General features: G+C 35.9%; 1 protein-coding gene across 8 annotated transcripts in view; it reads right to left on the minus strand.

The window, feature by feature from the left end:
- The window catches only part of UBR3 (ubiquitin protein ligase E3 component n-recognin 3), a 227,135-nt gene that overhangs the window by 144,784 nt on the left and 55,354 nt on the right, over nt 1-26,997 (minus strand). For all 8 annotated transcript variants that reach the window (XM_027128679.1, XM_027128641.1, XM_027128646.1 and 5 more), the window contains exons 6-11: nt 23,125-23,191; nt 18,727-18,857; nt 17,370-17,598; nt 10,826-11,005; nt 10,103-10,236; nt 4,584-4,670 (exon numbers count right to left, since the gene is read on the minus strand). In XM_027128679.1, coding sequence (XP_026984480.1) covers nt 4,584-4,670; nt 10,103-10,236; nt 10,826-11,005; nt 17,370-17,598; nt 18,727-18,857; nt 23,125-23,191 — 828 coding nt within the window. The remainder of the gene's footprint in view (nt 1-4,583; nt 4,671-10,102; nt 10,237-10,825; nt 11,006-17,369; nt 17,599-18,726; nt 18,858-23,124; nt 23,192-26,997) is intronic.

The raw sequence follows: 26,997 nt of genomic DNA on the forward strand, positions 1-26,997 counted from the left end.
CATTGCAGCTCTATTTACAATAGCCAGGAGATGGAAACAACCTAAGTGTCCATCATCGGATGAATGGATAAAGAAGATGTAGCACACATATACAATGGAATATTACTCAGCCATAAAAAGAAATGAAATTGAGCTATTTGTAATGAGGTGGATGGACCTAGAGTCTGTCATACAGAGTGAAGTAAGTCAGAAAGAGAAAGACGAATACCGTATGCTAACACATATGTATGGAATTTAAGGGAAAAAAATGTCATGAAGAACCTAGGGGTAAGACAGGAATAAAGACACAGACCTACTAGAGAAGGGACTTGAGGATATGGGGAGGGGGAATGGTAAGCTGTGACAAAGCGAGAGAGTGGCATGGACATATATACACTACCAAACGTAAAATAGATAGCTAGTGGGAAGCAGCCGCATAGCACAGGGAGATCAGCTTGGTGCTTTGTGACTACCTAGAGGGGTGGGATAGGGAGGGTGGGAGGGAGGGAGACACAAGAGGGAAGAGATATGGGAACATGTGTATATGTATAACTGATTCACTTTGTTATAAAGCAGAAACTAACACACCATTGTGAAGCAATTATACTCCAATAAAGATGCAAAAAAAAAAGAATCCTCCTGCTAATGCAGAGGACACGGGTTCAAGCCCTGGTCCGGGAAGATCCCACATGCCGTGGAGCAACTAAGCCCGTGCGCCACAACTACTGAGCCTGCGTTCTAGAGCCCACGAGCCACAACTACTGAGCCCACACACCAGAACTACAGAAGCCCATACACCTAGAGCCCGTGCTCCGCAATGAGAGAAGCCACCGCAATGAGAAGCCCGTGCAACACAATGAAGAGTAGCCCCCGCTCAGCACAACCAGAGAAAGCCTGCAACGAAGACCCAACACAGCCAAACGAAGACCCAACACAGCCAAAAATAAATAAATTAGTTAATTAAAAAATATATGTGTGTGTGTATATATATACACACACACACTATTTCCTTGAATTAAGCTGCTCTGTATACCATACTTGATTCTAACTATCCGTAAATCCACCCCAAGTTCAACCGTGGATTAATTTCATTTCAAATACTACCTAACCCTCTGTGTGTAATGATAATTTTCCCCTAGTTCAATCTTCCTGTTGTCTTAGTGATGCCACCATTTCAACAATAACTCCTGAAGTTTCAAATACTAATGAGAATTGGACTGAGAGAAGCTCCAGCTGAAGCCCCAGCTGACGGACTAATCCTTGACAGGGTGAAGAAATAGTGAAGCAGGTTAAAAGCAGGATGGAGCTCTGTGGAGAATGGAGAATGTTTTCTTTAAAGACTGACTCATTACCATTTATATAAATAAAGCTTAAGCTTAAGTACCAACATTTAGACAAGATAAGAATCGGTGATTTGGTGGAGGCAGAATCAGAATCCAAATGGACACAATGGCCAGGTTGAAGGCTAAAGGCAGGCACAAATATTGGAGGAGGAGTCATCAGGGATGGAAGATAAATTAGTTTGAGGCAGGAAGGACGAGAATTAAAGACAGTAGGAGGCTCTTCCCTTCATAAATAATTCAGTCCTAAAGCCACTGCGGGGAGGTGTTAAGAGGCGAAATAAACCAAAATAGGCATCTATAGGTGAGGAGCCTGAAAAGGGATATCAGAGCCCAGGGTGAGGAGGACAACTGTGTGTGCTGGGGCGGGGTGGGGGGAAATGTCAGTGGTTTTCCAGGGTGAAGAGCATCTACACAGAAGTGGGCTGTGGCCCGGCATACGGAGTCAGGGCATCCACACAGCAGGGCAGCCCAGTATACTATGTCAGAGCCAATCAGGGTGAGGAGAGTGGGAACTGACCAGGGATGAGAAGCCAGAACCTGATAGAGGTAAAGAGGGCAATGACACAGGGCGCCAGCCTGGAATAAGGAATCAAAATTCAAGCAAGGTGAGGAGATTACCCACGGGTGGAAAGGACCCAGTATGGGGCATCAGAGCCAAAGCAGGATGAGGAGGGCAGCCAGAATGAAGACATGCCTGGTGTGGGAATTCAAAGCACACATAGGGCGAGAAGGATTCTTCACAGAAGGGTAGTCCAAGGTGGGGAGTTGGAGCCCAAGTGGGACGAGGAGGGTGTCCATCTGTAGGGCAGGGTGGGGGACAGAATGCAGGGAGAAGAGGGCATCCATGCAGGGGAAAGGGAGGTAATTGATATGAGAAATTGGTTCTATATAAGAGGATTGGTCAAAGAAATAAATATATTAAGGATAATGGAAGCCAGGTTTCTCACTGTTAGAGAAAACTAGAATAAGTCCTGTGCTATACTGGAATATAAAGTATCAGTTTGAACTCACAGCTTTCAATATATATAATAGAGAAATAAATATAGATGCAGATATGTACATCTATATACATAAATGCATACATATATTCTGAACCTCTGTTCACTGAGAAGGCCTGGGAGCAGTTAATACCTCGACAGCAGTGAGCCCACCAAGCATCCAGATCCCGCTTTCTCAATACTGTTCTCTGCTAAAAGTAACAAAAGATCCTTAAAAAAATGACTGATTCCAGGGGTAGAATAGGGAAAATATAAGGTGAGCCTGAAACATCTTGTTGAGCCACTAAGAAGAGAAGCGCTCAAAGAATAACGGGACAAGTCAAAAGGACACAGAAACCTGCTTGAAGGGGCTCTCACTGGCCACATCTGAAACAATTTGAGCATCAAATAATAGTAGTGTTGGATTATAACCCAGTGAGTAAAAGAAACTATGAATCTCCACAGCAGAAAATTAGTGAATGAACTAAAAATTAGATGAGAAAACAGATGTATTTAAATAGCTTTAAAGCAAGTCCTCACAAAATACTTTATTAATTACGATGAGAAAAAGGGTAACTTTGTGTTGAAGAAGTCTGGCTGGTACCACCCTAATCAAATGAACAAAGAGATCACCAGTAATAGGATAAACAAAGATCATAAACCACTAAAGAGGGTGCAATGAAAAGACTGCAACATCACTTCTGTAATATTCCTGCAAAAGACGCATAATCTGAACCTACTCATAAGAAAACCCAAATTGAGGGGTGTTCTACAAAAATAACTGAGCTGTATTCTTCACAACGTTATTGCCCTGAAAGGCAAAGAATGAGAAATCATTCCAGGAGACTAGAGACATGATAACTAAACGCAACATGTGACTCTAAATAGGATCCTTTTGCTATAAAGGGGAATCAATGGACAATTTGTAAAACATGAATGAGTTCTAAGATTTGCATAGTAATAGTACAATAAAGTTAATTCCGTAATTTTTATGGTTGTCTCTGTTTATATGAGAGAGAGAATGTCCTGGCTTATAGGAAATGGATACTAAAGTATTTGGGAGTTATGGGCATCAAGTTAACATGTTAACTCTCAAATAGTTCAAGAGAAAGTTCTTTGTACTCCACTTCCAACTTTTCAATAAGTTTATGATTGTGTAAAAGAAAAATTTTTTAAGGAAAAGAAATAAATAAAAGCCCCTCCTCTCCACGCCCCGGCCTAAGACACCAGGAGTTGCATCTGCCCAGAGTTCAGAAATCAGATAAGGAGTGCTCCTCCTTCCACATCTGGCAAATTTTTACCCCACTTCATAAGAGGAATAAAAGGGGCTTCTGACAGGAAACTTGGCTGACTAATTAACAGCAAGCCCTTATTTAATTCTTCTCAGTTCATTATCAACAACAATCATCCTTACTCAGCCATAAAAGGAAACGAAACTGAGTTACTGTGGATGGACCTAGAGTCTGTCATATAGACCGAAGTAAGTCAGAAAGAGGAAAACAAATACCATATGCTAACACATATAAATGGAATCTAAAAAAAAAAAAAAAAGGTTCTGAAGAACCTAGGGGTAGGACAGGAATAAAGACGCAGACATAGAGAATGGATTTGAGGACACAGGGAGGGGGAAGGGTAAGCTGGGACGAAGTGAGAGAGTGGCATGGACATATATACACTACCAAATGTAAAACAGATAGCTAGTGGGAAGCAGCCACATAGCACAGGGAGATCAGCTCGGTGGTTTGTGTCCACCTAGAGGAGTGGGATAGGGAGGGTGGGAGGGAGATGCAAGAGGGAGGGGATATAGGGATATATGTATATGTATAGCCGATTTACTTTGTTATACAGCAGAAACTAACACACCATTGTAAAGCAATTATACTCCAATAAAGATGTTAAAAAAAAATCATCTTTATTCATGCCCAGAGGAGAACACTGACCAATTAATAAAGTTGTGATACCCTTTCCATCAATCTCCCCTATTCTGTTCACATTTGCACTGTCACTTTTATCTCTCTGAATGAAGTCCTGAGAAATATACATTTAATAACATTAAAAAAATTATGCCCTTCTCTAGCAAATAAGCAAATACAGTTAATGCACTATAGAATCTCCTAAGTGTCAAACAACTGGTCTCTTACTTCTCCTTTTTTAAAGCCTAGTGATTTTATGTTTATTCCAACACCTTTCCCTTATCCCATGAAAAGATATTCATTATTTTCAATGTTAAATGAGATCTAACACTTTTCTTAAATGCTTTTACATATATCAAAAACATACATACCTCATCTACGAAGTTAATAGCATCAAACCAGTCTTGAAGAGCTTCAAGGCAGTATCTCACAACATTTCGGGTATATTCTTGAGTTTCCTAAAATAATAACTTATATAAATTTACAGTATATAAACACGTATATGTTCAACTTCAAAGTATATGCAATATATAAAAAGTTATGTGCATTGTATATATAATGGTAAAATATACATATTTTCAAAATAACCACATTTGTTATTTCAAGGAATCATCCTTTCACAAACTAACAGTAACAACTAGAGACAGTTATGAAAATGAACTAACCTGAAATGAGTCAAAGGTGAAATAAATTTATGTGATGTAAATTGGGTTCCACATGGCCGCTGAGCCTGCGCATCAGGAGCCTGTGCTCCGCAACGGGAGAGGCCAGGGCGGTGAGAGGCCTGCATACCGCAAAACAAAAAAAAAACTACAAGCCTCACATCCATATCTAAAAATAGCATCTCTAGGGACTTCCCTGGTGGTCCAGCAGTTAAGACTCTGTGCTTTCACTGCCAAGGGTGTGGATTTGATCCCTAGTGGGGAAACTAAGATCCTGCAAGCCAAGGGATGTGGCCCAAAATTAATTAGTTAATTAATATAACATCTCTTATAAAGTAGATATTATCATCCCTTTCTTTCAGAGATTTACTTCTCCTTCACCCAGCTCAGTCTCCATATCCTGTTACTTCTTCCTCAATACTGTCATGTAGGTTCACTTCCATTTCCTATTTCTGATATCATTCAGACAAAATATCACTTAACTAGTTTCCCTGCCAACAGTCTCACCCTGTTTTAATCTATCCTATATGAGATTTATCCTTCTCAAAATATTATTTTATACATTCTGTTCCCTATCTCTTACTGAAAAAAATGTAATGACACTTTAAGTTACCATAAATAATGTGTCATAACCAAACTAAAGTTGCAGATAATTCATGTATAAAGAAACATTTAAAACCAAATGTTTTCCTATTTAATCAAAGGTTTGAGTAAAGGGACACCACTATATCCTCTTTACACAAGTGTAAACTGATAAACTCTTCTGGAGAACAATTTGAAAAGTAGGTATATCAAGAGTCTTCAAAAAGGTGACCAATTAACTCCATTCCTAAATACAACATACTTAATAATCATGTTCAGATCATCTCTCCCACCTCCCCATCGCTATCATACCCACCCCAAAAAATTCAGTATGCATGACTTTCTAGTTTTATGACCTTGAGGAAATTACTTGAATTTTATGAGTTTCAGTCTCTCCATACGTAAAAATGGGCATAATACTACCTACCTCCTAGTACTGTTATGAAGAAGCAAATGAAATAATGTACATAAAATGCTCCATGTCACAGTCTAGCACTATATCTGACAAGTACTACTTAAGTGCTCCAAAGATTCATGGCCAGACTTAACTTCTGTCAAGCCTGCAGTAACGTATAGTTGCCACTAGATGGGGAGTTTACAGCTTATTTGTTCTGTTCAGAAAGCAAAAATTAGTAAAATTCTAGAAATGTGCCATCCCTTTATCCAAGCTATCTGTTATTAATCTAGTATAACTTGTTTAACTATCCCTTAGCATTTTCAAGAGCCAAACAGCATACGGGGCAATCAGACAAAGAAAGTAAGCTATCAGGTGAAGTTCCTTTTTTCTATTGCTAATCCTTTAGTTTTATATTTTATAATTAGAGAACATAAACATAAAGCAATAGCTTTGTTTTACTTAAAATAATAGTCTTTCTTCTAGTTTACATTTCTAAAACCTGACAACATTGCTGCTAAAAAGCTCTAGACAGTCTTGCTTAGGAGACAATTATAGCAAAGTGATAAAGAGCACTGGTTCTGAAATCAGATGGATTTGTTTTCAAACTCAAGCTTCCACTTGCAGCTGTGTAAATGTGGGCAAATTATTTAACCTCTGAAAGAAAGGGATGATACTATCTACTTTATAAGAGATGTTATGAAGATTAGATACGAACATAATGTAAGCAATATAATGTAAAGAACAATGCCTGGCATACTGTAGGCTCTCATCAAGAGAACGTCTTATCTAGGAACTACATGCTCCTTTAGCTAAGAAACTACTCTCAGATACTACCAGAACATGAGCTCGTTTTCTCTCTGTTGACTTCGCTTCTTAGATTAAGAAAACCGTAACACGTTGCAATCCTGGCCTTCAAAACTGAAACATAAACTACTGCCTGAAAACAATGATTTCTCATTATCACATAAACATAGCCCTGGCCTTATAATCCAAAATCATCCTAAACACAGTTGTCAGAATAATCCTCCTAAAATACTGACCTTTTCATATCAACATCATATCAATCCTCCCTCCTAAATCACCATCTGTTCTGTTGGCTTATATGATGTTGCATTCTTCTGGTTTTTCTCCTCTCCCTCTCTGATGTCTAAATGTTCGTTTTTTCTTCAAGGTCCATTTCTCTTCTCCCCCTATTTGACGTGACCCCATCCCCTGGCAATAAATGCCATTTTTATTCCCAAGGGTCTAAAATTTATAACCCTAGTTCAGATTTCTCTTTTGAGCACAAAACTCATATATCCAACTGACTATTCACTATTTCCACTTGGATGTTTCAGAGGCATCTCAAACTTAACATATCTAAAACTAACTCTGATCTCTCTAAACCTTTTCTATTGATCTTTTTCACCTCTGTAAAATTATCTCCATACATAGTTACCCAAAAATCTATTTCACTCATCAATAACATACAATCCATCACCAAGGCTTTTGGTTCTACCTTCAAAACACATCTTCAATATCCAAAATGCACCTTGAATTTCAAACCTGAATTTCCTAGATTATTATCACAGCATCTTAATTGGTCTATTTGCTACTAGTCATGATGCTCCCCACGCTCCCCTCAATCCAGTCTTTCCAGCAAACAGAATGATCTTTTAAATGTAAATCTGATCACATTAAACCCCTACTTTAAAATATTCACTGGCTTCTCCTTAAAATTAAATCTAAGGCTCATTAACATGTTCTATAAGAACCTGCATTAATAATACAATCCCTGCCTATCTCTCCAACTCCATCGTGTTCTGTGGCTCCAGCCACAAACTCCTTAAAATGACTAATCACTTTCCTACTGGAGGTAGGTTATTCCATACTATCTCCCCTATTCCCACCACTAACCCCACTTTTATACTTCATATATAGCTGGCTTTTTCATTCTTCAGAAAAGCCTTCCCTGATCCTTAAACGTAACCAGCCTCCACACTCATTACTCTCATAGCAATCTGATATTTTCCTGTAGAACACTTACAAAACTTACAAAATAAACCTGTGTGCTTACTTACTTAATGTCTATCTCTCCTATTAGACTGCTCCATGAGAGCAAAAACCACATCTATTTGGTTTGACACCAAAAACCCGAGCATCTAGATAGCATCTGGCATAGAACAGCATTCAATAGATACTTTTTTGAATGAATGAACAAACCACTCTCATATTAGATGACAGTTTTTTTGATAAATGCTACAATGGAGATTAAACGAGGTACTATAAAAACAGAGACTGGAATCATAAATATGAAAGAATTTAAATGAGCAGATTACATATCAGCTGAGTCTTATGAGTACAATTTTTGAAGAGCTCAACTAATTGTTCTTCATTCCAGTTAGAATCGCTGCCAAAGTCCTATTGCACATCAAACAAACCAAAATCTCTGACAGTGAGACTCAGGCACATGTATTTTGCAAGCTTCCCAGATGATTCTCATATAAGAGAAGCACTGGACTAAGCAGAAAGAATGAGCTCATTTGTCAAAAAAGGGACTAACTTGAACAAAACCACTGGAATCAAGAAAGGAATTGCATGTTGAGGAATGGTAATCAATCCAATGAAGGCATGGAGGTAGAGGGCAGTATAGGAAGGTGAATTATGATAAACAAGTTGAGGGCAAATTGTGGAAGGTCTTAAATGCCTCTATAGGAAATATGGACATTATCCTGTAGACATAAGAACTTGAATGATTTTTAAGCAAAGGAGAGATAAGCACAGAGCTTAGCAGTAACTTCGGTATTAGGAAAAATTACAGTAGGAAGAATCTAGAGGCAGGAAAACCAGTTAAGAAACAACCCAGATTTTAAAAATATAAAGAAATAAATTAAGACAGTGGAAAGAAGTGGTAGAGAGACATTTCTGGTATGAGAGAAAATTCATGGTATCTGGTTATAGCTTGAACACAGCTGGTACAGCAAGGGGAGGTTTCTATATTGGATAACTGCATCATTTGAAACACCATACATAAAATGACATAAAGAACACAGCACAGACAAATGTTTTTAAATAGTTTAGGAACCTGAGAAAATTCATGTACCTATAAGGAGATCTACATGAATAACCAGAGCTGTTGTGAATTTCAACCAGGCCAGACTGTAACAGAGTTGTGAGGCATCTGCATTTAGAGAAAGCTGGAGTCATGAGAGAAAACAGAAATCCTCGGACACCAAGGGGGGAAAGTGGCAGGGGGTGATGGTGGTGGGATGAACTGGGAGATTGGGATAGACATATATACACGGATATGTATAAAATAGATAACTAATAAGAACCTGCTGTAAGAAAAAATAAATAAAATTCAAAAACAAAAAAAGAAAACAGAAACCCACTTAAAGTAACACATACATTTAAAGAATATATGTAAGAGAGTCTCATAATAACCCTGTGAGGAAGAGCAGGCTTTGCTGTACCATTTCTATTTTGTTTCCTTTAGTTTTTTAAAAGAAAAGGAGAAAGACTGAGAAGTTCAAATAGTTTTAAATGAGTTGACCAAGTCACCTAAGTCAAAAGAGGCAGAGCCAAGACCACTATAAAATCTTGTGCAGCACGCTTATTGGTACAGGCTAGCAGGTTGGACTTCATGGGATCCATACAGCAAAATCTTAGTCAAGTCCTTAGTTTAGTAGGGTCAGGAGATAACAAACTGTCCAAGGATTCTGGAGACCCATCAAACGAATACTTTAAAATGCAAAGGTAAAATATATATTTGTACAGAAAGACATAAATGCATGCAATTATAAGCAAGCATTTCTTAACCAATTATAAGAATTTATGTTGTTGCTATGTACCCTTAGGTTCTTTTTACAAACAACTGTAAGTTGTATGAAATGTATACTGATTTTGTGCTTGGAATCTTAAAAGTGTAAACTTTATTGAGGACTATCCTCATCCCTTGAGAGACAAGAAACATTAGGCAACTAACTGATAATGGGTAAAATGAAACAATAAAGATGAATGTGGAGACTTATAAAGCTCCAAAGACTATTCACAATAAGGGAAGGCTGGAATGATATGATAACTCATTTATATAAATGAATTCTAACCTGCCTAAGAATAACAATTAACTGTCTCAGGTCAACTTTCACAAAGGTGAATTCAGAATTAAACACTGCATATTATTACACACAAGTAAACAAATCAATGTTTTCACAAATAATTTTCTTAAATAATTATTTTAAAGGTAAACACAGAAATTAACAAAACATACCCTAACTTTACAATGTGATAAGAGTCCCCACATTGGCTGTGCACAGGCCTCAAGTTCAGCAGCAAAGGCAGCATAGTAGGTCTGAGATTCAAATTCCACATGCTCATTTAGTTCTCGCTTATTTAAGTTCATACCTTGCAAAAATTAAAACAGATATAAACCTTGCCAAATGGAAATAAACACCCATGTTAAAAATCAAGTAAAATACTTCCAAGTACCAAACACATTTTAATGCACACAAATGGCATAATGACACAATATGTATAGAAATTAATAAATTATTAAAAATAAAATAATCTGGTCCTTTTGGAATTCTTTATAAACTACGTTTTCTTAGAAACATTTTGTGAACTGTCTCTTTCTTATATAATTGAATATATTAAATAAAGTCAAAACTATTTTAATTGATGCCGGTTGAAATTTTTACGGAAGTATTATGAGTCTTTCTTGGAGAATAGATTAGAAATTTCTAGATTAATGCTTTCAAATGCTTTTAAAAATTACACTCCTATTTCCTATGTAATAGTTTGACCTTCTTCATAACTCTGATATGTTTTCATGAACACTTTATCAAAATACTTACAAATATCAATTAAAATGAGACATTTCACATGTAACTGAATGATGTGCTATTATCTTTTAATTAGTGTTTGACAGTTTAACATTAGGCATTTTGTAAACTAAAAAAAAAAAAAAAATTAAGAAAAAATCTGAAATTGATACCTTGAAAGAAAGATACAAAGTTCATCCATGTCACTAACAAACCATGGTCCTCCAAAAATCTCTTAGCCACACTTTGATGAGAAAGGATATTAATAAAATCACTGACAAGAGGCCAATAAGTGTTATTCTTCAGTAATGCTTCTCCACAATTCACTACCACATGTAAACTGTTTTCTTCATCTAAAATAGACACACACACACAAAAAAAATTAGTTTAAGAAAATAGTTTTACCAATGATACAGATTATACATTTTAGAATCAGTCACCTCAATTCAAACCCCAGCCTGCCATTTAATAACTATATGGCTTTAGGTATATTACATAGCTCTGAATCAATTTCCTCATCTGTAAAACAGAAAAAGACATATCTTAAGGGAATTAAATGAAATGTTAACATAACACTTAGCACATCATTATAATAATTATTACCACGTCTAACATATTACATGATATTAAGTTAGTTACATGTTTATAAAACCTTATTATTTTCTTGATTTTAATGATATAATGCAATATTTTCAGTTCTAATCAATAAAATGTTTTTATCCCTAGATTAATCTCATTCTATCTTTTCAATAAAATCTGTATGACTTAAACAATATATATTTAATTGCTTTCTTCTATTCAAAGGACATGTAAAAACAATTTTTAACACAGTATTTCAAAAATGAAACAACAAAAAACACATATAAATCTCTTAAGCTTTTAAAAAAAAATCCTCAAAGTTTAAATACATTGCTGGAAGGAGGAGATGGGGAGGATTAAGTTTGTACAAAAACTTTACTATTAGAAGTTATAGCATGTATGCATTAGCTCTGTTGACCTATTCCAGCTTAACTGATTCACTGGACAAACAAGCCCCCCATTCCCACTGTAAAACACACTAATACCCATAATACACAGAATGCTCAAAGCTTGCAGCCTATTCCCTAGTACACAAGCCCCAAGGTATAAGCTTATCCAGAGTCTGTTTTTGCTTCTGTTCATACTAATTGTTCTTTTTACTATAATTATAAAATTTAAGTTACAAATACATAATCTGATAAAATATGAATGCATAAATAGAGGTATAACAAAAACTGGATCATAAGCTTTTGAAAGACAGTAAAAGTGCCTAAGAAAATCTTGGAGGAGAAAAATCACAAAAGTCTAGAAGGATTTTACACTCAGATTGCTTCATGAAAATCTTTATGTTCTTACTCTACTTTAAAGAAACTGAAAATGAAAATCACAGATGCTGCTTTACAGATGTGGTATATACAAGAAGGATGAGGGAGAACTCCAGTAAAGAAAACCATACCTTACAACTGCTTTGCCCAAAATTAAAAGGTTGGAGAACAAACATACATTCCTGTGGTTTAAGTTAAAATCCACTGTTTAAGATACGTATGTATCACTTTTTAACAATGCCTCACTTTAACCAACTTTTCAAATAACCACCTCGTAGTCAAACTCATCAGTGAAGAGGGCTTCTACTGCACTTATTTCCATAAATTAAATTTAGGTTTCAGCCCATGAAATTACTTTACCCAACTCAAATTTAACAAGACATAAGAACAGGACCCACAGTAGGATGAGAGAGGGTATAACTGAATGAGGAAGTGGGGGTAAGGGAGCTTTTATAAATTACCCACATCTGAGATTCAGAAACGCCCTCTCTGACAACTACTGCCACTGTGAGTTGGTGAGCAGCTGATACTGATGAGACAGTGCCTAGGGATGCTGGGATTTTTTAATTTTTTAAAACATTGAGAATCACTGTTCTATTTAAGTGAAATCAGAGGATGAATAAGCAGAATATAATTAATCAAAATCACTATTTTCCTGACACTGCTTTAACTACTACTGTTCTTGTGAAAAATATCTTGGAATCTTTTATGAAATAAAATGATTAGAGCTTCTATTTTTATCCAACTGATACTTTTCCAAATATAGATACAGAGAGAGCAATGATTCAGTGTTAAATGATATTCACTCATCAACAAATATTTACTGAGCTCCTACTCAGGGTCAGGTAATCTAGTAAGCTCTGAAAATAAAGCAGTAAAAAAATCAAGATTTATACATTCTCTCTCCACTGAGGTTAATATCTAAGAAAACAGAGTGTGGTAAGGTCTGTAATAGGAAAAGTACAAGAAGTCATAAGAACATATATAAGCTGGTCTACAATTAAGGAAAAGAGTTTCCTGAGGAAGTGATGTTTAACTGAGATTTACAAAAGGAAGCAGAAATTGGGATTAACCAAATAAACTAGGGATGGAGAGGAAATGGTGTTCTAAGTAGAGGAAGCAGTATAAAAAAGGATGGAATTACTGGGACAAAGAATGCAAAGAATAGGTGGCACAAATGAGTCTAGATGGCCTCATAAATCAGCTTCAGGAGTTTGCAGTTCATGTGAAGAGAATGGCAAGCCACAGAGGGGGTTTTAAGAGAGAGGACATGACTAGATGTTTAGTGTTGAGACTGACTATATAGGAGGGTGCTAATGACTAGTAGTAGAAGGCCTAAAGATGGCAATGGCTTGAACTATGGTATTGGCATGAAGATGCAGAGATGAAAAGAATTGGCTATTCTAAGATATTCAGAAGGATTTAAATGACAGACCTGGTGATGTTCACTATTTCTACAAAGAGTAAGAAGTCAAAAATGACTCCTAGGTTTTTAGGTTGGGCAACTCTGTAGATGGTTAGAGTAGTACCAACACACCGACTTGAGTGCTAATACACACATACATATATACACATACACACATATGCACAAATGCAATAGAAAAGAAGCAGGCTTGATAGAGACAGAATGGGTTTTTGGTGCTGACACTGAGTGTCTGAGGTGCTTGTAGACATCCAAAGGATATAGTTTAATAAACAATTTGATATGCAGGACAGAAGATCAATCTGGCATTATTAGCAACTACAGACATTCCTATAGTTATGCAACACATAGTTTGGTGGGGTTTTTTTTAAACTTTATTCCTTCTTTTTTTTTTAAAGTTAACCATTTTTTTTTTAATTTATTTATTTTTGCTGTGTTGGGTCTTCGTCGCTGTGTGGGCTTTCTCTAGTTGCAGTGAGCGGGGGCTACTCTTCATTGCGGTGCACAGGCTTCTCACTGCAGTGGCTTCTCTTGTTGCAGAGCATGGGCTCTAGGTGCACGGCTTCAGTAGTTGTGGCACAAGGGCTCGGCAGTTGTGGCTCACGGGCTCTGGAGTGCAGGCTCAGTAGTTGCGGCGCATGGGCTTAGTTGCTCTGTGGCATGTGGGATCTTCCTTGACCAGGGCTCGAACCTGTGTCCCCTGCACTGGCAGGCGGACTCTTAACCACTGCGCCACCAGGGAAGTCCCACAACACATGGTTTTAAGTTCCATTTTAAACAGACAGTTGCATAAGACAAACTGTAAAATTTCAGAGATATGGGAAGTTATGAGTTATATTTGGAATCACAAAGTACTATGGTGCAGAAATGAATACAACAAAGTAAAAGTATAAGGAAGGGAGCACGTACTACTAGAGGCTTTTTCCTATTAATCTTCAGCTATTGCTGTGGTCATGTGAATTCTCATTGTATCAGCTCCTACATTTACTAACAGTGTAGAAAAAATTTTCAAATATTGTCTAATGACAATGTATACAAAGGTTAGATAGGGGCTATTACAAAGTAAGAAGTATAAAGAACTTGTGTAATATCTGTAGCTAGTTCAATATATTTAAAGCTCATTCCAATACTCTTCATGTAAAAACAGGGAAAACATATGGTGCTTTTAGAAAACCAGTAAGTATGTAACATGAAATGTTATGCTACTTTTGAAAGAGGAAAAAAAACAGAACAGGAGCTAAAGATAGTTTTAGACTTGGTTTAGAAATAATGTAATTTATTGCTATAAAAAATACATTTATATTTAAAGATCTTAGCAATGCTACTTATAGCTATTTAGCTTTTGGAAAATTCAATTTGTGTAAGAATTTCCAGGACAGATTAACTGCATTAGAAGGAAGTATGTGTAGAAAGCAACTAAGACCATGTAATACGATTTCAGAAAATATGGGAAAAATGAGAAACACAGAGACAGCAAGACCAAGTGCCAAGAAACATCAACACTGATAGAACAAGTAGAAGATAGTTTCATGCCACACAAAGAACAGAGAATCAACAGTGTAAAATGATAATGAAAATCAAGCAAGATAAGGTCCAAAGTGTTGCCACTGGCTTCCTTATCATGTAGTCATAGAAAGGGTGACCATATAATTTATCATATAAACAGGGACACTTTTGAGGGTAAAAAGGACTGTATGAAAAATGATGTCAAAAGAACAGGCAGGGCTTCCCTGGTGGCGCAGTGGTTGAGAGTCCGCCTGCCGATGCAGGGGATGCAGGTTCGTGCCGCAGTCTGGGAAGATGCCACATGCCGCGGAGCGGCTGGGCCCATGAGCCATGGCCGCTGAGCCTGCACGTCCAGAGCCTGTGCTCCGCAATGGGAGCGGCCACGACAGTGAGAGGGCCACGTACCACAAAAAAAATAAAAATAAAAATAAATAACAGGCATAACTTGGAGCTGTTCTGGGGAAAGTAGGACATGTGGCTACCGGAGTCATGGACAATTTTGGAGACAGCAATAGAATGACAGAAGCAGACACTAGATTGAGGTGGGTTAATGAGAGACCGGAAGATAAGGAAATGAACATAAAAACTCTCTCAGGAAAGATGCCTATAGCAAAAAGTGGGAGGCAAACTCATATACATCTTCCTCCCAAACATTCTCCTCTGAAATGCAAACCATATAAAAGAAGCATAGCTAAACCACTTAGTCAGGAAAACAGACTCAAGATTCTTTTCAAAAGAGTAAATACTTCTAATTTTTTTAAGTTTTCCAGTTTATAAATTAAAAATACTGTACTTGTGAAAAGTCCTTTTCTAGTTATATAATTCTACACATAAGAATATCACTGATATAGCTGAATGATGATAGACACTATTTCAAAAAAGAAAAGAGAAAGTAATATACATAGCTAAATCTCTAAGAAAGAAAAGGTCATCCTACACAAAGACAGAAACAGTACAATACAAAGCAGCTCTTATTTTTTCTTTTTATTAAAAAGGTAAAGAGGTACACTGTTCAATGTAAATAATGTATTATTCTCCCACTACACCTACAATGGGAAGGCAGAGTTACGCAGTGGGCCAGAGTATGGGTTAGACACCTAGCTTTACCACTTACAGCTATAAAACCATAGATCACTGACTTTTCAACTTCCTAAACCAGAAATGCCTCATCTATAAAATGGAAAAAACAACATTTACTCCCCAGAATTACTGATAAATCAGATAATACATATAAAGTACTGAACAAAAAGCATGGTATACAGTAAGTGCTCAAAAGATGGTAGCCATCATCATTATTAGCAAGCTATTATTATATATAAGGCAACATGCCCTGCACTGAGTCCTGTATAAATTTTCAGGCTATGGTATTGCATCTGAGAATAGCCAGACTATCAGTATAAAGAGAAAATAGGAGCTGATATGCAAAAGGAGACAACAGTAGAAGGCAAGTCTCAAGTATAAGATCTCCCATCCACAGAGAATGGAAAGGTCCTAAGATTTAATTTGAGGCATTATTTGTTGTTATTTTTTAAGTTTAGCTCCAAGTGCCAACAAGTGAAGACACAGTCCTATTAATGTTGGCCTGGCTGTATTGTGGCTAAGAACAAAGATTCTGACATCAGGAGATATAAAGTCCTTCTTGGCTCTGTCATCTACTAACTATATAATCTACAGCAAATGATTTAATTTCTCTAAACTTCAATTTACTCATCTTGAAAGTGGAAATAATAATAATGCCAATCTAGAGAGTTGTTCAGAAGCTTAATTGAGACAACATATAAATAGTATTAACACAGCGCCTAGTACAGAGCAAATACTCAAATAATATAAATTATTACAAGGAGGTGAAGTCAAGATGAAAGACCACAAAGAAATAAGAATGGGAGGAATTCCTAGAAATGTTATGGCAATTTGAGGAGGCATAAAGGAAGAAAATTAAAGATCACACTAAAGGAACATATAAAAGGCAAGATTTATTCCAACTTTTAAATTATAAAAGTATATGCATATAAAATGTCTAAAGCTGACAGTAACAAATTCATGATTAAAAAAACAGAAACATATCTAATTAATAAGAAAATGGTTAAATAATGGTAAAGTCATATGATATTACTACCTGCAATCATGAAAGAACATGTTCTTGATGTGTACAGTTGATAGCATATTTTAAAGTATATATTCGCATCTATAAATATACTCACATCACACAAAAAGACAGAAAAGAAATATCCCAAAATATTTGTTAATATTATTTGTGAATAACAAAACTATAGGTGATTTTAAAGTTTTTCTTTAAATTTTGCTGAAATTTTAAAAAATGTTTCTTTAACAAACATGTATTATTTTATAATATTTTTAAAAGCTATTTTTAAGCATAAAGGAAGTTTTTAAGATTAGTTATACAAAGTATACTTATAAAACTAGTGAAAATAATTCTGAGTTTACCTTGTAGCTCACTTTTAATAAGGCAACTTTCCATCATGTATAACAGCACAGTGACCATAATATCCAGCAGCTGACATTCTTCTGTTACCTGTCTGGCTAGCTCCTCATTGCTGAACAACTGAACACTAATATGCACAATTCTGTTAGACATTGTGTCTGATTCATGACTTTTCTTCAGTGTTTTCATAATGAAAGCGTAATGCTGAACAAAAGTTTTTGTAAAAGCAACCTGTAAAATGTTTTAAATAGGAAGAAAAAAAACACAGTTTAAGTTTTACAACACATTTTCCAACATATTATACTAGCATTTTTAAGTTATGATTAGCTTGTGATGATATCCAAGATAAATGGAAAAATAATTTCAGTGATGATGGTAGTCTTACATTTGTCCTTTTTTGGAAAATTAGCAAAATACTTTGGTGGTTAAAAAAATGTTCAATATGTATTTTAAATTATTAAAGTTTTAAAGCAATTACAAAGATAGTCTAAAAATACAAATCTTCACTTTGCTCACAAATATATCAATTCAAGTATGTGTCTTTGTCCTGTGCTACCAACTTTAACAACAAAATCTAAAGCCTCACCTGCAAACCATCACAGAGTTGTTTATATAACTAAACAATAAGTGAGTCAACGTGACTACTCCAAAAGAAATAATATCTTTTCCTATTTGATCTGAAAGCCAACCACTATTCTGACCAAATATTCTCTTCTGTATACCATATACACTTCCTCTATTGCTTTCTTAAGCAGGTATAAAGACACAAAACAACAGCATTATTAAAGTGTCACTCCTAAAGAGGCTTTACTACCTAAACCATAAGAATTATAGCATGATTTATTGTCTTTTCAGACACTAGGTTGTGTAACTTTGCCATAACCATACGGTAGTAACAGGTGAGTCCACACCCTCTGAAACTAGAGACTTCACCTATGTACATGTGTACATGAGTCAATACCATTGTGTCTTTAAGAGTTATGGCCAGCAGCTACAAACTCCATGCTTTTCCCATGCCTAACCATACAATCTAAATTCAGTTGCCCCCATTAAACATTCTCATAGCACCTTGTACCTTTCTCCTTTAGAGAACTTACTACAATTTGTAACTACATATTTATTTGTGCAACTGTGTTTTTGTTTGTCCCCCAGCAATCCCTTTGGACCAAGTTTCATGCACAAAGGCAACCCTTAGGAATCCTGCTCTGTAATGGTGCTTTGACTCAGATCTACAATACTGTGCTTTTTGTGCAGGCCCTCTTTTGGCAACAGAGCTGAGAAATATATCAAAAAGATTTAATATTGAAAAGGCAAAGAAAGAGAAGCAAAGTTCAGAAAGGAAGGAAAAAATGTAGATACCTTATACTCTTGATCTGGAAGCATGTTGAGTAAGAAAGTCACCATCTTCTGGGGAAATTCATACTTTATGGTCCAAAACAATAGTTCTTCTAAGAAACTTTTATGCTTCAAAACATCCATTATGGATTGATCTACATAATAAAAATAAAATTTATCACCCTAATGATTTAAGTTGCTCATCTCACTAAACCTTACCATGATTAATAACCCATCAACCTCAAACATCTGAACATACCTAAAAATTAAGGCTATCCTTTCAATAATTCAAATGATAATGCTAACAATATCAAGCTAAATTTCTACAATGTCCACAGTATATATATAATAAAATACTTAATCCTTATAATTTAATATAAAGCAGTTACTAGAAAAATACGTAATTACTTGACCTTAAACATAAGCCATTTATCTAAAATTTCTACTAAGATTTAAAATAATTATCTTACAAGAACAATATTCATGGCACTTAATTTAAAATAGTAATAATAATTTTAACCTAAAAACATACTATTAAGGACATAAACTCCAAAGTTATCTAAATTTTTTATTTTTGAAAAAAATCTTTATGGATGAATAATTTATTTCTCTAAAATTATCCTTCATAAATGAAATATTAACTTCCCTAGAGAAGATAATCACTAGTGCATTGCTTACTCTAGTATACAGAAGCATTTGCTTTTTTCTGGTAGGAACATACCGGGAAACACATAGAACATCAGATATGCTTACTTGTACTGGACTCAAGATGCCCTCTTCATGCATGGAGGAAACAGGAAATGCATGCCCCTTTTGAATAAAGGTATTCAAAGGGGGGAATAAAATTATTTACTGGAAAGTTTATTTTCTAAAGCCAAGTACCACTCCTTGAGGGTTAGGCTGTCTCTTGCTTATCTCTGCCTCCTTGCCATGCTTAATCAACAGAAAGGTCTCAACTGGTATATGATGAATTGAAATGTTTTAAATTTTTATTTTACATTGGAGTATAGTTGATTAACAATGTTGTGTTAGTTTCAAGGTGTACAGCAAAGTGTGAACTGAATATTTTTAATACTTTGGCTATCTCTTTCTCTCACTTTCTCTAATTTTTTTCCCCTCAAAATGAACTAGAAAATTCTATTAATCTTTATTGGAGCAAATTATCTTGGGATACTGCTCTGGATCATCAGCTCTATATAAGGGCATCAAGTGTCAACTATGAATGGACTGTTTCAGTGACAGTGCTTAAGCAGAGACTAGAGTTAGATGAGATATTTGAAAAACCAGTATCACATGAACCAAAATACTCAGGTACAGCCCTAACTATATCACAGTTGAAGTAGTCTTGCAGGGTAACCCTGCAGAGTTTTTTCAATTAACCTTATCCCAATCCTACCCCAGTGTCACAGTTCTTCTATTATTGAGTAATGTGTTCATACCACATCTCCTCAGGTAACGGGTCTAAATGAGTAACAACTCAGTATTTAATCACTCTCTTGATTCTTTTGTAAAACACTGAGTTTAATAAGACTTGAATCAGATATTAAAGTTAGATGTAACTTTAACCCCATGTTAGATTAATAATTAATAACCCATTATTTTCAGAATAATAATTTCATTAATCTAGAGACACTATGATTTAGATTACAGAGAGACCAAAGTATCTGCTAATCCCCTACCTAACTCCCTTTCAGTGGTGCCTTTAGTATGAACCGTATGTAGTAGGAGTAAAAGTATAAATACAATTACACTACACATCCCTTTATTGGAAACAATAATTCTTTATTTTCCAAATCTCAGAATTTTCTACTTGTAAAACAGAAATCTCTTCCTCTTGAAATAGATCATTCCCAGGATATGGCAATGATTTAAAAAGAGACATAAACCAGTCCTGCAAGAAATGAGGTAAAATATATTCAAAGGCACAAGCTGACAGATTCAAAGCCAAAAAAGTAATAAAATTAGGGACCAAATGAATCAGGTGACAGGAATATAAGGATTACAATTAAAACTTAGAATATAATCCACAGCACACATTGCTGAAGCCAATTTAATTCTCAAAATTCACTTGGTACTAACATGACTGAAAATTTCACAGACTGCCAAAAAAATAAAACCCTCACAGAGAAGTGCTTCTGAAAATAATTACAAAGTTGAACAAAACTAGCAGTATTTATCATAAAATTCAGTTATAACTCTCTGCAAGCTTGTATTAGCCAAAGAAAAGCCTGAAGCTACCATAATTATTATATGTCAAGCATTTAAAAAGATACATTGACTTTGTTTTAAATAAATAAAACAATCTGAATGCACCAGAAAAGCTATGGCTTCTACTAAAATGCTGCAGTTATGTACAATCCAATTTTTCTAACTTCAGACATTTAAAAAAAGGGAGAAAAACCCACAATGTCTTCACTGTTATTCTTAAAATAAATGATATCAGTTTCCCAAGATATTTAAAGCATGTGTTATATGTATTACGTGTTATGTTATGGAAATGTGGTTAGAAATGCTTCCATTAGTTATGTATGATTATTGACCTTTAAAATCTTGATAAAATTGTCATGACCTTTACAACACCTAAACAACTCAGGCCAAATTGTAAAAAGAGATTTTTGAAGAATCAGTATGTGGTACAAATGCATGACAGCATTTAATTTAGACAGTAGAGTCCAGCCTCTGCAACTCACAAGCTCAATAATCTTGGCCATGTCAGCTGAAGCCCTCTAGGCCTAGGCTTTTCACCCTTAAAATTGCAGTTTTGAGAATAGACAGTGATGTGTTTGTTAGCACAGTGCCTCGCCTCTTGCCTATCATTACATGTTTTATTTTCAGCTCACTTTCAAACTGCTGAATCAAATTCTTACAAAAACTAAACCACTCCCTGAACTTCAGACATTTTCAAAAGCAACAATTACTTTTTGAAAACAGAGGTTCTACTAATTCAAAAAGCCTCACTTTCAACTTTTTCAAAAAGCCACTTCTTCCACATACATACTTAAACCAAACATGATAACTGATCAAGTCTTAAATCTCTATACTACTTCTTACCAGTAGAGGAAGGAAGAGAAAACAATCAATCACAAATGCAAAAAAATTCATATAATAGAAAATCAACTTCAACATAAAGGCTGCATAAAAAGTAACTTCAGCCAGAGTTTGACCAGGCTGAAGGAAAACAATGACCTCTTACGCCATAACAGGTATTTTCTGAACACCCCTGAAGCTTAAACTCAAGTATATGCCTAACAATCTCCTCCAACTCAGATGTGTCTCAAGGACTCAGGTAAACACATGGACAACTCTGGTAAGTCAAGAGGCCAGTTAGCCACATGGACTTCTAATTTCTTTCAGGCATTACAGGTTCTCTGCTGGGCCACGAAGAACGGGAAGATGTGCATGTTGGCCAGCAAATCAAATTTCATGCCCTTTGCTAACATTCTGTAATTTAAAGGCAACAACATGAGTAACGAAGTGAAGACTTGCAGACTTACAAAATGAGCCTCAACGGAAACTGCCTGCTTGCTCCACCTTCCAAGCAGTCCTAAACTTTCCACAAGACACACTTAGCACCAGAAGTAAGAATCTTTTCATCAAAATAATATTTTAACCTCTGGAGACTTTCTAACAGACCATACTAACCCAGAAAATAGACTATGTTAAGATTTGGAAATCCATGGCAAAAATCCAGAGCACAGGCTGCCAACTAATAACAAGTACTCTAGAAAAGCTTTTGGGGAGGGTCAAGAAAATATGGTGATAAAGCATTTAAACTCTGGGATTTGAATTAAGGACCTACTTCTCATTAGCTGTTAAACCTAACATGTCTCCATTTCCTCATTCATAAAATAGTAATAATAATAAAACCCGCTTCATATGGTTACTTGGAGAATTAAATGACACAATGCATGTGATGTGATTAGCACTATGTCTAGCATATATAAAAAGTTCAATAAATATTACTCATTACTAATTTATTCCCTCACTACAGGCATATCTACTTCTTCCTTTGCAACAATATGTATTGAGTCCTTTCTGAGCCCTTAATATGTGGTAAGTGCCATTCATTCTCATTCTCACTCTTTCACTCTTGTTACTTTTTCTCACACACACACCCAAAATCTCCCTCTTGCTCATCCTTTAAATCAAATTAAAGCTTTACACCAAATATGCTGCATCCAAATCAAAGATTCAATGAAGAGACTAGTTTTCTGGCTCAAATATGATGTTGCTCATTTTATAAAGAAAACAAATGAACAAAATCCCAACAGTAAGGGTTTTACTTGCTTTCGAAGTCCCCCCACAATCACGCTCTAACAACACTTTCTCCATATTAGACAAATCTAATAACATTACTCTCCCTTCAAGTGCTCTTAATGATTAAGCATTTTTTTATACAAGGAAAAAACAAAATATAAATACCTTTGGTGTTACTGCTTAGTTTGACCCTCTTTCTCTTGCCCAGACCTTGACTCCCATCCTGATCCTCCTGGAGAAAAACAAAATTAGCATTATCTATAGTGCTATTCATGAATTTATACATTTTATGTAAATATAAATATGCTTATAAATTATGTTAAATATAAAATATAGGCATGCTTACATATTATTAACCAACAATTTTATGTATTTGCTGTCATAAAATATATTTTAATGCTGCTAACTTTAAATTGAAAATTAAATTTAAAATTAGCATTATAATTAAAATATATCATGAAAATCCTTAGGATTAAAATATAAGAGTTCTTAAACTTAATCTGTGCTTCTAATGAAAGACTCTTAAATACCCCAAAATGCCAAAATAAAAATTTTCCTAACCTTATAAATATAATATCAAAGAAGCTAAAGGCGAGGAGGGAGCAGATTAGCATAGGAAGGGGAGAAGGAGAAGAAGGTTAAAACAATGAATAGAAGAAAGGCTTTGAAGAGTCTAACACAAACAAAATGAGTTCAAGAGATCAAGTTCTGAAAAATAAGCATAGCATATTAGAAGCTGGAGTTGACAGTCAAAAAAATAATATAAAAACAAATTAAAACGTGCTTAGGAAAAAAATCCAAGAAGAAAATACATGCATTTCTGCTCACATGTAATGTATCTATTCCTGAAAAAAACCTCATATTAAAAACAACAAGGCAGACTTCCCTGGTGGTGCAGTGGTTAAGAATCTGCCTGCCAATGCAGGGGACACGGGTTTGAGCCGTGTCCAGGAAGATCCCACATGCTGTGGAGCAACTAAGCCCACAAGCCACAACTACTGAGCCCACGTGCCACACCACTGAAGCCCGCGTGCCTAGAGCCCATGCTCCGCAACAAGAGAAGCCACCGCAATGAGAAGCCTGTGCACCACAACGAAGAGTAGCCCCCACTCGCTGCAACTAGAGAAAGCCCACACACAACGAAGACCCAAAGCAACCAAAACTTAATTAATTAATTTAAAAGAGAGAACATGTAAATATAGAAAACACTTTAAAGATGTTAAAAAAAAAAAAAAACTAAGCTGGGTCTTCCTTGGTGGCGCAGTGGTTAAGAATCTGCCTGCCAATGCAGGGGACACAGGTTCAAGCCCTGGTCCAGGAAGATCCCACATGCCATGGAGCAGCTAAGCCCATGCGCCACAACTACTAAGCCTGCCCTCTAGAGCCCACGAGCCACAACTACTGAGCCTGTGTGCCACAACTACTGAAGCCCATGCGCCTAGAGCCCACGCTCTGCAACAAGAGAAGCCACCGCAATGAGAAGCCTGCACACCGCAATGAAGAGTAGCCCCCGCTCGCCTCAACTAGAGAAAGCCCGCGCACAGCAACGAAGACCCAACAACAGCCAAAAATAAATAAATAAAATTTAAAAATTTTTTAATTGAAAAAAAAAAGTCTTATAGGAAATAAAAGGGTGAGGGGCAGACCACTCACAACCTATTTTGTAACCTAGAAAGTTTGTAACCAAAGAAGTAGCAGAAGCAATAATCAGTACCTGGGGAGATCATTTGGATGCCCAGGCAAACATCTTGGAGTGATTTGAGGCTGTCTCAGGGGATGTTAACAACCTACCACAACAAAAAAGTGGGAAGCTAGCTGGCTGAGACAACACAGAGGGAAGAGGAGCAGAGGAAGCAGCTTGCTACTAGAGAAACCAACAGTGAGGCTAGCGATGTGCCTCTTAGGGAGGGAGCGATGGGTGCAGATGCTCATTTCTGATTTACTTTGAATGTTGCTAAAAAGGTTCCTGCTGCCTTCATAGTTTATGGTTTTTTCCCCTCCAGCTAAAGGATATGATTCTACCCCACTATCCCAGCTCTCCTGAGCTAGGAAAGATTGCATAGGAATCCAAAACTTCCATGTTATACTGACACCTTTTTCCTATATTTCCAAACATATATGAGCCAACTGGTATTATAAAGACATGTGGTAGCATTTTGGCACACAGTCTGTTGTGCTAACCAATTATGTTGGTGGCAGGTTAGAATCATGGTACAAATTCCCAGACACTTGCTCAATTAAATCGAATCCCCAAAGCAGAAAAGCCTCGGCTTTAAGCTGCTGCTCTGCCCACTGGTGTAGTCTCCTTGGCCTGCGCACCACAGACTTAACTCCAGGTTTCTGCCAAGTCCAGCATCAGTCCTCAGGACCAGTCTGGGGTTACCCAAAGACACTACTTAGCTCAGCATTTACCAACCACTTCAATATGCTCTCCCTGTTAATTCCTACCAAAGCCAGGCCTCTATGGTCTACCTGGCAGTAATACTGACGGTCAAACTATACTCTCCTCTTCCTCTGCCACCCTCACCTTGCCCTTAGAGAAACTCAACCAGTATGAAATTTGGAGCCATAAAAGACAGACATAAGAATGTAAAACTATGCCACAGGACCCAGAAGGTTCTAAAATTTGAGATTTTAGCTAACAGCCATTTATGAAACTGCTCTCCCAGCCCTGAGAGAAAAAAAAAAAAAAAAAAAAAAACTTTTAATGTTATATTCCAGGTTAGGATTACTTCATAATTTCAAATACAAACTTCCTACGAAAAGAGTGTCCTTGATCAAGCAACAGTCACGGCAATACAAAGTTTTATAAATTTCCCAACCTTACACTTTAAAGGACAAGTAAAATTAGCCAAGCAAAGGAAAGGAAAGTCATTCCAAGAGGACATCATGAATAAAGATAAAGGCACAATGACAAAAGTCTAGAAACAAAGATCAGCTTGACATCATCATAGATATCAAACTCAGCTAGGAAGGGAGTTTATCTCCATCTAAACTGGTGGGAAAATGTGCACTCTTGTACATTGCTTGAGAGAGTATATAATAAAACTATTGTCCTGAATGGCAATTTGTCAATACACATGTCAAAAGTCGTTAAAGTATATCTATCACTGGAACAGAAATTCCAGTTCTAGGAATTTATCCTGAAGAAATAATCAGACAAGTGAATATATGCATAGATACTCATCACAATGTTATTTATAATAGAAAAAAAAAATCTTTGGTTTCCAACAGCAGAGCAGGGGATTACGTAAATAATATATAATAATATATAGCACACATATATCCTATGAAGAAAAACAATACTAGAGCTCTATATTCACTGTGACCAGATAGATGTTCAAAAACTATTACTATAAATGAGAAAAAAAAATGGCATGCTATGAAAAATAGCATATGGAGTATGAAACCATTTAAGTACTGATAATACACACAAATAAAATCTCTTAAAATATACCCCTTGCTACAGATGTTCAAAACTACCATTAGTAAGAACAGCATGTTACCGAACAGCATATATATAGCATGGAGCCATTAAAATATACTATATATAAAATCTGTTAGAATATATTTGTTTACAGTAAGTCATCTCTAAGTGATAGAGTAATCGGTAATTTCATCATCTTTTTGCTAATATTAATTTTCTATTTATTCAACGATGACAATGAACTATAGCTTTAAGCTAATAAATGTTTTTAATACTAATTCTGATTGCCAATCCTAACTACAACAATCTGCTCAAGATAATGGATTACTGTGTTATCTATTACAAGTCCCATTTTTTTTATTTTGAGAAAGAACAAAACTGTTAACAAACAGGAATAACTTCCAGTGGTGGGATATTCAGGCATTAAGGAAGATGAAAACAATTCCGTTATCATGACAAGACCCCACCCACCCCAAATTCATGATAGGGAGTTATAGTTCTTTCCCATTTATCCATGAGAAAACAGTACAGAAGCCCTGGGAGAAAATGATGGTCCAGCGGACAAAAGAGGAAATAAATAACCTCAACCCAGACAGCATTTGTACAGCCCT

Source organism: Aethalodelphis obliquidens, unplaced genomic scaffold (assembly GCF_003676395.1).
Source record: "Aethalodelphis obliquidens isolate GAN/ISIS:26980383/991018 unplaced genomic scaffold, ASM367639v1 scaffold2, whole genome shotgun sequence".
NCBI lineage: Eukaryota > Metazoa > Chordata > Mammalia > Artiodactyla > Delphinidae > Aethalodelphis > Aethalodelphis obliquidens.